Source organism: Mesoplodon bidens (genome assembly GCF_964165515.1).
Source record: "Mesoplodon bidens genome assembly, chromosome: 4".
Taxonomy (NCBI): domain Eukaryota; kingdom Metazoa; phylum Chordata; class Mammalia; order Artiodactyla; family Ziphiidae; genus Mesoplodon; species Mesoplodon bidens.
The window spans coordinates 103,662,479-103,675,822 of record NC_138160.1 but is presented as its reverse complement, the minus strand read 5'-3'; the positions used below and the strand labels follow the sequence as shown (position 1 = coordinate 103,675,822).

Here is a 13,344-nt window from a genome sequence, read left to right as displayed (position 1 = left end):
TATTCCCTCTGCTACTCTTTACTGACCATGTCTCCTAAAACTCAGCTATTCCTTTTGCCTTCTTGTTTCTTTTATCAAAGGCTTTTAATGAAAGGGATCTGAGAACTGAAAAACCAGTCTTGTAGAGCAGCGCTTATAATTCAAAAGAAGCGATGATCCCCCTTTACATGATCCCCAAACAGTCCTTGAATACATGTGACATGTATATTTTTTTCCATGTATATGTAAGTATAAGTTGATTTTAATAAATTTCTTCCTGTAAAATGATCATTTCATTTTTTTTTCCTTTGTGTAAAACACATTAAGTGTAGTTTATGGATAAAATAGTGTCTGGGTCTTATTCTTTCTGAACCTACAATACCCAGCATAGTATAATACAAACAGCTTGCTGTCACACATCTATTTATGCAAAATATCTTAACAGAAAACCCACCTACTCAGAAAGCACACCTTGAAAGGGCGGAACAATTTATTTTAAAAGGAAATTTACTTCGTGATAAAAGAAGTCAACCTGTTCCAAGAACTAGTAAAGCTCTTAAGAACCACAGAAAGCAAGCTTAGTGTTACACCATCTGCCTTATAGAGAAAAGAGTGGGGGGGGGGGCGAAGTTACCTTTTTGTGCAGGGCATGAAATTCGCTGTACCTTTTTTCAACAAAATGTTTTCTTCCATTCATTAGCACTTCTATCTTAAACACCTAAGAAAAAAATAAAAAAGATTAATTCCACCAGTTCCAAACCCTCAATTGTCTGATGTGGTAAGTTTGTGACCATGATATATTTCATCCCTTTAATTACAGTAGCTGATCTCCCAAAACCCAGAAGGCTCAGGAGACCCTGGCCCAACAGCACTGATTAATGAGCCCTAGAGCCAAATGCTCACTAACAAATGGCAGTATCCCCACAAACGTGTCTAAAAACAGTGGCAACTTAAATGCCTTAAAAATGCTCCTTAACTTTTTAATCAGAGAACACTTCTCTCCTAAAATTGCTTCACCAAATGCATATGATGGCATTGAAATACAAGTGTGACGCCACAGCGACAGTCTGGCAAAAATCGCAGGCCCACGGCATTGCGTTATGGGTATTTCAATGTGGGCAGTGCTGTGTCATCTCTAAGACAATAATGCAAACAGCAGTGCCTTTTAGGTTAATTTCTTCCTAACCTGCATATTCATCTCCAGTCTCAGCTGGCTAATTCTGCTGTTTGCAAAACAGGGAAAATGTAGTAAAGGTTCATTTTCCTTGCGTGATACGAGTGACAGCTTGTGCTCCCACCTCCAGGAGGTTGAAAGGCCAGATGAAAAGGCTCTCTGGGTGCACTAATTAGTAGGCACTAACATGACACTTTCTTGATTCTTAGGTCAGTGGGTCAAGATGGGTAACAAGGGATGAGGAATATTATGAAATGCTCATGAGAACACGATGTTAAAGTGGGTGGGGGAAGGCTGCTTGACAGGAGCTGAAGAGAAGGTGCTCTGTTATTTCCTAGAGTTTGTCTTTGACTCCTGCTTTGCTGAGCGAGAGTTTGTCATCACCAAGATGAAGCGGAATCGTTCCATGACTTAGTAAGCCTGGGTTCCCATTTCAATTGCCCTTCTGAGGAAAACGAAACTAAAGTTGAGGTCATGTGACACTGAAGAGTGTTAAAAGCAGGCTTACTTTAGCCCTAAAAAGAACTACTTAAAGTTAGAATATGAGATATGAGGTTACACACCTTCATTATGAAAATAGATCTCTATGGCTCTATATTTCTGCCTTATATGCAAATGTGGCTTTTTTGGAAAGCCAGAAACTATATCATCAAACATAAAATGTGTTCATATTTTTGCACTCCTTCCAATTAGAAACAAAATCTTCTGTTCCATGACTCAGTTTAAGAAACCTGCTTTTATTAAAGTGGTAAATTTCTATCAATTTAATCAACTGTTTTTTTCCCCAAGAAATCCCCCTAAAAAATACTTTTCTTTGGTGAATTAGTGAAAATATTTTCTTCTAAAAACATATGCATATGCTTCAAACTCTCGGATATATGTACATTATTTTCTAGAAAAAAATTTCGTTTACTGGTTCACTAAAGAAAATTATTCTTCTGCAAAGACCGTTCAAAGCCAGGAATACAATGAGGAAAGCACCCTGAGGAACACCAACAAAAGAAGCACAGCTTCAACTTGGGGGCTTAGTTAATAGCATACAGAGCCCCTTTTTTAGTGTCAGGTCCCAGATTTAAATCAGGACAATGTGGGAGCAATGAAAGTAGTTTCCATCTGCTGAGCTACATGAAATAAAATGAAGTTACATTTTGAGTCCAGTTACTTGAGGCTTCATCACAAAAACCATCACTTTAATTGGCACATTTGTTGAAGAATCCACAGAAGGAGGAGAAAGTTGAAGACTCGGTAAGGTTCAACCTACTAGGTTGCCCCTCAGGTGCCCCCTCCTGAAAGCCACGGATAAGACACATTACACAGCAGCTGTCTCATGGAATGTCATCCCTTCTATCGACCAGATGGCTCCATTACCAAGGTCCACAGTTACTTTTCACAATCGCTAAATTCACTTTGGGTGCAGGGGGGGAAGTATTATACATACACACACGTGCACACACAGGGAAAAGTATGTGATAAATTTTAATTCTAATATTTTTATTATGTTGCCATTTTTAAAATGCACAATATACCTAATACTGTTAAGACTTTTTTCTTTTAAATTCTGGGAAAACACCTTGCAAAGGAAGCTGCTTAATCAGAATTTCCATGACAATATGAATGAAGCAAGAAATGAAGTCAGTTTAATAAATCTTATGTTCCTAAATTCCATACCAGACTTCTTTTTTTTTAATAGTTTCTGATACATGTTTTCTCTGCTGCCAGGAAAACCCTCTTCTTTCTTGGCTTTGCTGGCAAGCTCCTAGTACTTGTTCTCTGCCTCTAAGGTGGGGGCAGCAAAGGATGATGTTTGGAAAACACGCAGCACAGTATCTGGCATTCATTCATTTAATTATTTAACAGATATTTACTAAGGGACTACAATGTGCCCAGGAGTTGTTCTAGGCTCTGAGGATTCAGCAGAGAAGAAAACAGAGAAGAGCCCAGTCTTCGTGTCTTCATGGAGCATACATCCTTTCTAGTGAGGAAGGCCCATCATAAACATATAAACAAATATGGTGAAGTCAAAACACAAAAAGTGCAGTGAAGAATACAGCAGAGTGACGAGACAGAGCTAGACAAGGGTGCTGTTTTAGACAGTGTGGTAAGAGCAGGCCTCTCGGAACAGAGGGGCAGTGAGAGGTACAAAATCTAGAGGGACACCGGGAAAACGTGTAACAAGAGTTGAATGTGGTTGCCTCTGGAATTTCAGACCGGGGGTGGGTGGACAAGGGCTATTTGTTTTTATTCTTTTTTAAATTTAAGGTAGAGCCTAGAGCAGGGTGATATCCACTTCTGGCCAAGATAGAGTAACAGGGAGCAGTAACCCTCCCACTTGAAACAACTAAAAAACTGGACAAGTATGTGGGGAAAGTGACTCTCAAGACATTGGACATGAGGAAATGAATGACAGTGAGAGATGGGAGACAAGCAGAGTGAGCCCTAAGGTTACCCCAGGTAGAGCCATGAGGTCCCCTGAGTCAAGGACAGGGAGGGGAGAGTGAGGGAAAGCCATAGCGATTCAAGTTCCCAGGGGAGAGTTTTGGAGAGGAGTGAGGTGCACACAGAGGGAACTCCTGAGACCTGTCAGAGGTCTCCCTCCAGCATTCAGCTGAATCCTCAGCAGCACATGAGACTGGGGAAACTACCCAAGGACAAGAAGAGATTAGAGAGAATAGCACTCAGAGCTTAGACACCTGGGCACAGTGCCTGTTCCCAAAAGCCAGGATAGAAAACCTCTTAATTCATGAAGTATTCGTTAGAGAATTCAGAAGGGTCTTGTCTCAGGAGTGGAGCTAAAGTAACGTAGACTAAAAGCTCTTTTAGTCCAGAGCAACAAAGCTTAAAAGCAAGACCTGAAGAGAGCAAATTATTTCTGAGTAACGTAACCACATGCCAAAGCGAAGCTCAAGAATATTTTTAGGAATATAAAAATATTCAGCACCCAACAAGATAAAATGTACAAAGTCTAGCATCTAAGCAAAAAGAAGCAAGAAAATTCAACTCATGATGAAAAGAAAAATCAATCAATAGAAACTAATCCAGAAATGACACAGATGATGAAATTAGTAGACAAACGCATTAAACTTGTTATAAGAAAATTTCTTATGTTCAAGAACCTAGAAGAGGGCTTCACTGGTGGCACGGTGGTTGAGAGTCCGCCTGCCAGTGCAGGGGACATGGGTTCAAACCCTGGTCCGGGAGGATCCCACATGCTGCAGAGCAACTAAGCCCCGTTTGCTACAACTACTGAGCCTGTGCTCAAGTCACAACTACTGAGCCCACATGCTGCAACTACTGAAGCCCATGTGCCTAGAGCCTGTGCTCTGCAACAAGAGAAGCCACCGCAATGAGAAGCCCGCACACCACAACAAAGAGTAGCCCCCACTCGCGGCAACTAGAGAAAGCCTCCGTGCAGCAACTAAGACCCGATACAGCCAAAAATAAATAAATTAAAAAAAAAAGAATCTAGAAGAAAGGTTGACTATGTTAAGTGGAGGTATGGAAGCTATAAAAAAGACTTAGACAACAGGTCTGGGTCCTATTGAGGAGATAAAAAATGTCCGTGATTAAAAAAAAAAAAAAAAAACACTGGATGGGATTAATAGTGGGTGAGACACCACAGAAGAAAAGGTAAGTAAACTTAAAGACCTGGCAAGAGAAACTGTACAAAACAAAATAGAGGAGGAAAAAACTAAAATGTAAATCAACAGAGCATCTGTGAATTATGGACTATGGGATGACTTTAAACATCAAAATGCATGTATAATTAGAGTCCTCACAGTAGAGGTGAGACGGGGGAGAGGGGCTGGGGAGAAAGACAAATATATTTGAAGAAATCTTGACCAAAATTTTCTCAATTTGGTAGAAACTATAAACCCACAGATCCAAGAAGACCAACGGACCCAAGCTCAAGAAACATAAAATAAAAAGCAAAAATCCAAGGCAAATCAGAATCAGATTGTTTAAAACCATTCAGAAAGAGAAAAATCTGAAAAAGCAGCCAGAAAACAGAGACAATACATAGAAAAGGAAGAAAAATAAGTTTGAGAGCAAATTTTTCAAATATTTCTATAAATAACCAACCCTATGAGAGTGAGTCAATGCATATATACTTCAGTTATGTAAATATGTTCTATGTAAAGTAGCATGTAAAAAATCAATGTACAGTTTAATGTCAATTAAATTTTTTTTTTTTTTTTTTTTTTTTTTTTGCAGTATGCGGACCTCTCACTGTTGTGGCCTCTCCCGTTGCGAAGCACAGGCTCCGGGCGCGCAGGCTCAGCAGCCATGGCTCACGGGCCCAGCTGATCCACGGCATGTGGGATCTTCCCGGACCGGGGCACGAACCCGTGTCCCCTGCATCGGCAGGTGGACTCTCAACCACTGCGCCACCAGGGAAGCCCCAGTTAAATTTTTAATTATTATTTTTAAAGTATTTAGGTAATTTTTCCCAAATGGTAACACCAATAATAACAACAACAAAGACTTTTATAACACTTATATAAAGGCACTGCTCCAAGCTCCTTTACCATGAAAATCACTCATTTAATTGTCACAACAACCCCACGTGGGATAGATACTATTATCTCCATTTTACAGGTAAGGAAACTGAGGCATGGATTAAGTATCTTGCCCATGGTAGCTACTGATACATTTTGAACTCAGCAATTTGGTTCCTGAATCTGCTTCTTAATCACTGCACAATACTGATTCCCAATGAACAGAATCCCTTATATAGTCCTGTTCACTGGGGGAAACGAAACACGTGCAAGTGGGAGAAACATTCTGGAGTGAGGACAATGCCTTCCATCCAGTCTCCTCCCAAGGTTCTGTCCTCTGGAGGGGCTTTGCAGGAACAGAGGACCCTGGGCAGAGGGGTGGTGGTGGTCTTGGCATGAGTTCCTTATCCCTAACTATCTGTAGCCTGTGCTCCTCTCAAGCAAACACTGATCTATATAAAAAGCATACAATTCTATAGAGTAGAAAAATACTTTTTATATTACCTTTTCTTGTCAGGATCTGTACCCATACCACCCCCTCAGTCTCCTTACACTGTGGTTCCAAATCTCAGCTTGTATGGCTTTCGCTAATTAAACTTAAAAGCTTTTGCACCGCAAAGGAAACCATAAACAAGACAAAAAGACAACCCTCAGAATGGGAGAAAATATTTGCAAATGAAACAACAGACAAAGGATTAATCTCCAAAATATACAAACAGCTCATGGAGCTCAATATCAAAAAAACAATCCAATTAAAAAATGGGCGGAAGACCTAAATAGACATTTCACTAAGGAAGACATACATATGGCCAAGAGGCACATGAAAAGATGCTCAACATCACTAATTATTAGCGAAATGCAAATCAAAACCACAATGAGGTACCACCTCATGCCGGTCAGAATGGCCATCATCAAAAAAGCTAGAAACAATAAATGCTGGAAAGGGTGTGGTGAAAAGGGAACCCTCCTGCACTGTTGGTGGGAATGTAAATTGATACAGCCACTATGGAGAACAGTATGGAGGTTCCTTAAAAAACTAAAAATAGAACTACCATACGACCCAGCAATCCCACTACTGGGCATATACCCGGAGAAAACCATAATTCAAAAAGAGACATGCACCACAATGTTCACTGCAGCACTATTTACAATAGCCAGGACATGTAAGCAACCTAAATGTCCATAGACAGATGAATGAATAAAGGAGATGTGGCACATATATAAAATGGAATATTACTCAGCCATAAAAAAACAAAATTGAGTTATTTATAGTGAGGTGGATGGACCTAGAGTCTGTCATACAGGATGAAGTAAGTCAGAAAGAGAAAAACAAATTCCGTATGCTAACGCATATATATGGAATCTAAAAAAAACACAAAAAACGGTACTGATGAACCTAGTTGCAGGGCAGGAATAAAGAGGTAGACATAGAGAATGGACTTGAGGACAGGGACTGGGAGGGTGAAGCTGGGGTGAAGTGGGAGTAGCACTGACATATATACACTACCGAATGTAAAACAGTTGGCTGGTGGGAAGTAGCAGCATAGCACAGAGAGATCGGCTCGGTGCTTTGTGATGACCTAGAGGGGTGGGATAGGGAGGATGGGAGGGAGGCTCCAGAGGGAGGGGATATGGGGATGTGTATGCATATGGCTGATTTGCTTTGCTGTGCAACAGAAACTAACACAGTATTGTGAAGCAATTATACTCCAATAAAGATCTATTAAAAATAATAATATTATGTGTTTATGCAAAATAATTTTCAAAAAGTCCAAAGGATATAAAGTGAAAAGTATGTTTCTTACATAAGAGACTTGTATAGGTCCTTGCCAACTTAAGAGGTATCTTAAATATCCTTTCAGAAATTGCCTATACTCATATAAGCTCTGTATGTGTACATGTAATAGAAGTTATTTTATTTTTTTATACAACTAGAGCTATAGCATATAGTTCTACTACTTTATTTTTTCTACTACGTTTATTTTTTACTTTATTTAATACATATCAGACATCTTCATTAATCAGCACATTTTGACATACCTCATTCTTTACTGGCTACATAGTACTACCATGTACGATTGTTACCATACTTTGTTTAATTCGGACCCTAAGATGGATATTAAGTTACTGTAGTATTTTGCACTGTATATTTTTTAATATGTTTATATATGTTTATTTATATATAAATATATATAAAACATGTTTATATGTCTCTATATATACTTATATTTTATTTACATATATTAATGATTAATGTATCTATATATAGAGAGATATATCTCATCCTTGTTCCTGTACATGTACTTACACACATACATATATAAGATAAATTACCAAAAATTTTGCCAAATTTATCCCCTCAAATGTACTAAGTCACCCTGCCACCAATAGGATATGGAACGCCTGGCCCATCCTGATCAACACTGGCTATTCGTCACTTTGACAATATGATTAGGAAGTGAGAACTAATTGGGTATATTTTGACCAGTGTTTATAGTGGCATAGGTGTCCATTCCAACTATCTCACATAAAATCACAGAGACCTGATGTACCTGTCTAGGCCTCTACTCTTGTAGACATCCTTGCCCTCAGAGATTTCCAGAAGTTCCTCAGTATAAAGCTAAGGAAGCTTCGTGTAACTAAATAAACATATTAAGGTTTTCATTTAGATTTGTTTAAAAAAACAGAAATTATATTGTTCCTGTGACTAAGTTCTAGCCACAGTCCTAAGAACATTAAATCCTTAGGCTTCAAACTGAAAAGTAAAATAAATAGTACTTTAAAGAGAAGATTTCAATTTGTAAGTGTGGTTTTGATTACATGTTAGAGCCATTTTTTTTTCCTTTGCAGTAACATTTCTGAAAATAAACTATAAATCAATGATAAAATATTTCATAATTTGGTTTACACCTACTTTTTTCAGGAATGTATCTAAAAAACAAAATAAACTTAAGCTAAAGATGGACTTAACCCATATTCCAGGTTGAATGATCTCTGTCTTCAGAAGCTCATACCTTACAAAGTTATTTACTTTCAACGAAAGCAAAAAAAAAAAAAAAAGTTTTTCCTAAATAAAAATGTCTAATAAATAACTTTTAAGTGCCTTCCAAATACAGATGGGGATTCTATATAAAAATAAAGTTTTAGTGACCTTTCATATATATATATATTTTTGTTTGCTTATTTGTTTGTTTAGTATTTGTTCAGTTAGTGCAAGATGTACCAAATATTAACTCTAGGCTTGAAATCAACATATTCTCCTTCTTGAGGAGGAATAAGCAAGAAAGATAAAATTTAAAAGGCTGTTATTTAGATACTATAAAAAGTTGTATCTCTAAAAGAGTGATCTACTGTGTGCCTACTGAGGGCCAAGCTCTCAAAGGTATTAATTCACATCACACAAAGTTTTTTGTTTTTTTTTAAATAAGGGAAAGATGATAAGAGACCCTCTAATCATAAATTTTTATGATATTTGATGACTACATAAATTTAAAATTCAATAAAACTAGTGTAAAATTTTAATTTGTTCCTACTCAACCTTAAATCAACTTTCCTCTGTTCTAAGATGCCAAACTGTGAGATATTATTAATTTAATTATACTATTTTCGGTTGTGGAGAAGCTGCCAACAACTTTTTTTCCCGTATCTTTGAAAACATCTAAATTTCAGAAATTTTTAAATGTTTTAAGAGAAAAACATATTGCTTCAAATAAACCACTGCTTAAAGAAGAAGAACAATTCTCTAAATAATTGCCACTAGAGAATAGCTGTGTAAGAGTTGGGCCTGATTAAATTTGTGTGTACATATACATTTTGTAATATGATTCTTCTTTGCAAAGAAAACTCATGATATCAAAAATGACCCAAAATGATTAAAATCACTGATAAAAGAACAAAAATAATAAAAACAAAAACAAAATTAGAGCAAGAACAAACATCAAAGACAAAAGAAACCTGTTTCCTAAGCTGGAAAGATCAAAAGGGTTTACCATCTCCCAGGGAAAATAATATACCTAATACTCTGGATCTTTTAAAATTACAATAATGAAAAAAAAAGTACTGCCAATATACTGATGGAATAAAGTAGGAACAGAGATCAGAATGACCAAACTTTTTCTATGCTACACTAAATGCCTCCCCACTCCTCGAAAAGTAGAGCAATGTCTGCAGAATTTTATGAGAATATTATTTTATAATCATGCAAATTATTATTCACATGTGAAGGCAACAAAAAGTCAATCTCAGTTGTGGGCAAACTCAGAAAACAAATAAACCACACAGCCTTTCGAAAAAAAATTACTGAAGACATAGCACTGTCAATGGAAAGATTAATCAAAATTAAGCACTCAAAATACAGTAATATAAAAGGCCAGCCATTGTTTTTGTTATCATCAAAGACTCTGATCCAGGGAAGGAGTAAATGAGTACAAAGAAAGACAACGTTATAAAGTGGCTGCTACTCTAGGAAGCTGAGGACAACTCCAGCAGAAAGTACACAGTGGTTTCATGGCCATTTGGAGCGGGCCTCCTCACAGGCTGCCCTGAGGCTCTCCTCTACAACTGAAAGGCTTGTAGTTGAAGTAGCCTGGTTCATAGAGTAACAAAAGAATCCACAGAAATCCATCGGAAACCTGGTTCCAAATTTTGGCTTCATATGCCTTCAAAGGTTGATGGTGAATGATGTTTAACCTAGAATTCCATATCCAGGCAAATTTTCTACCAGGAAGCCAGGAAAGTGCTCTTTTCAGACATGCAAGAGGGAGAGTATTTTATGTACTATGTACACATTCAGGAAATTCTCTTTGAAGATTTTTTTAAAATGGAATTCAAAAAAGAAGCCAAGAAACTGTGGACCTAATCTACAGACAATATCGGGGTGTGGGGGGAATACTAAAATGCCAGCTATGCAGCCTAAAAAGTATTCAAATTAGAGTAAGAAGCCAAAGAGTTGCAAGGAGAATGCTTTCAAGAAGAAAATGGGTATGATTAACACCGATTATCATTACAAAGGTTTCAGTGACAGCATCAAAGCATTCACCTTTCTCTGCCAAGAAAAAAAAAAGTGCTTAAGAATTCCAAGAAAACCAACTAAACCAAACTGTATACGAGGTACAGTTCCAAATATAAAGCAAAATAAATGTAACATGACCTGGTACAGGTTAGAGAACAAGAGTGTCCATCTGAAGTAACGCTTGAAACATTCTCCACTGAGCAGTACGGGTTTAGTAATTTGTACGGCTACATTTCCTTCCTTACAGTTCCCAAAACTTGATTACACAGTGAAAATATAAATATCTGTACACACACATATATAATTATAATATTAGGAACATTTGGGAACATTAATTACTGAACTCAGCTTTTAAAATCAATCTATACAACACGGAAGACAATTATTTTTACAGAACAGACTGTAAATATTTTTTGTCAGTATAAAAAATAATGGCATAGCGAGCAGAAAATAGGAGATGAATGGGGGAGGAATTGGGTGTAAAGGAAGTAAATGGGGTCCAAATCTTTTCGTCTTACATAATTGGCAGTCAAAGGACACTGCTTAAAAATTGGTAGATGAAGAAAGTGGTTCAAATTACAGAGTAACAAATATAAAGTTATAATTTTAATGATGAAATTAAAATCATGTACATAGTGAAAAGGGAGTGGAGGGGAGTGAAATACAGGAGTGGAGTGAATTCAATTCATATTTCTAACTGGAGGGACAGAGAGATTTTCTAAGACACCAAGAAATAGAGATTCAGACATATTACTTAAGAGTAACAGTGCTTAAAACAAATAAGCAACTTTTCAACTAACTTCTGGTTCTGGAAGGTACTAGACATTTAATTTTTCCTTTGACATGTTTATGCTGAAATTTTTTCCATGTATATGAAGTACTTTTAGATAGCCTAAAAATGACATAACCTCTGCTAAATATTTTTGTTTCAAAATCTCTCTGGTTATAAAGGAAATATTTTGTTGAGTTTATTGATATTTATAGAATTACAGGTTTTCAGTCTAAACCCTACTACTGACTAATTTTAGCTCCCCAACTGATTACTTGATTATGAAAAAGTCTTCATTTTTCTTTTCCTCTTCAGCCATATCTATGACACAAAACCAATCAATCAATTCAGGGTGAGGGAAACAATGCACTCAAATACATCAGGTCATACATGTTGATTTGTTAACATAGTTTTTCATTAGCTTCAATACCATTATTAGTCAAAATCTTTGACTTAGATTTTCTATAAAATGTGAATGCTGCTAGTTCTTTGCTTACCTGACTTGTTATGGCAATAAATCACATACTATGTTAAACAAGCATTCTGGAAGATAGATGCTTTATGAGATTTATTATTCTATTTTATGACCTGCTTTGAAAGAAGGAAAATAGATAAGTTTTATCTGTACTACTTACTAACTTGGGCAAATCTCTAAGTATCTTTGAGCCACAGTATCTTCATTAATAAAATAAGAATGATAAAATGATGTCTACTCTATTAGTTTGTCAGATAATAAATGTCTTGGTGCTTTGTAAGATGCTCTGAAATGGAATGAAGAATTGATAACTATGAAGTGGTTGACAAAGATGCCGGCAGGAAGAACAGAAGGGCTTCCATGGGCATTTGAGGACAGCCTTCCTGACAGGCTGCTTAAGGAATGGATTTGTGGTTGAAATAGCTTTCATACAGAGGAGCAAAAAAATCCTTCATTCTTCTCTCAAACTACTTAGTTATAGACTGCATCTCCTTATCACAAGCTCTTGGCTTCTGCAAAGAGGAGCAACACCTCACCTCCCTCCCAAATCCTCCAGAACCAGCCCCAACACATCAATTCAATCTTACTTCCCACAGCTCTCCTGCAGAAGCCAATCAGCCAAGTCCTTCCTATATTTTCCCCACTCTAGGCACTGAGGGCTTCTGTTCACGCAGGAGCCTCCCTCTGCCAAGGAGTCCTCCTATCCTCCCTTCAGCAGTCAAGTGAAATTCTACCTCCATCCCAGAGCCTTCTGGAACGTCAGACATCACTGTTTTCCATACCTTCCCCTTAAACAGATCATCTAAGTGGCACAATCATATTATTTAAAATACAGTCACACTCTCTAATTTTCAACAAATGTATTCCTCTTGTCTATTTCATATAAATATGTATTATGTGCGCCAATGGAATTTTTTTAGGGGACAATAATCATCAAGAAGAACCTACAAGGATGTTTTCAGAAAGCATTTGTAATATAATACTAATTGAAAGAGCAGTATAAAATACTTTATGCATACTATGCTGTTGCCTATATAAAATACACATAAAAGATAACAAAGGAAATAGGTCAAAATGATGTCTGAGTGGTAGAATTACAAATTATTGTAATTTTCTCTATAATCTACAGTTTTCACCAGAGCATATATCACTCTTGTAATTAGGAGAAAGTTTAATCAAATTTCTGCCTTCTAAAGTTACACTAAACCTTATAAATGATAATTATTTGTTTTTAATACAACTATCAAGTTCTTATGAAATTCATTTTTGTATTTCCATATACATTCATTGAGCATCTGCTATGTGCCAAGCACTCTGCTATGCACTATACAACAGCAGCAGCAGCTACCATTTTTGAGTGCTTACTATGGACTATGCAGTGCCCAAAGCACTTCATTTATTAACTGATTTAGTCCACACAAGATCCTAGAATGTAGGTAC

At 36.9% G+C, this 13,344-nt stretch overlaps 1 protein-coding gene across 3 annotated transcripts in view; it reads right to left on the bottom strand.

The window, feature by feature from the left end:
- The window catches only part of SNX24 (sorting nexin 24), a 170,665-nt gene that overhangs the window by 82,656 nt on the left and 74,665 nt on the right, over nt 1-13,344 (bottom strand). For all 3 annotated transcript variants that reach the window (XM_081231565.1, XM_081231564.1, XM_081231566.1), the window contains one exon: nt 614-697. In XM_081231565.1, the coding sequence (XP_081087691.1) occupies nt 614-697 (84 nt within the window). The remainder of the gene's footprint in view (nt 1-613; nt 698-13,344) is intronic.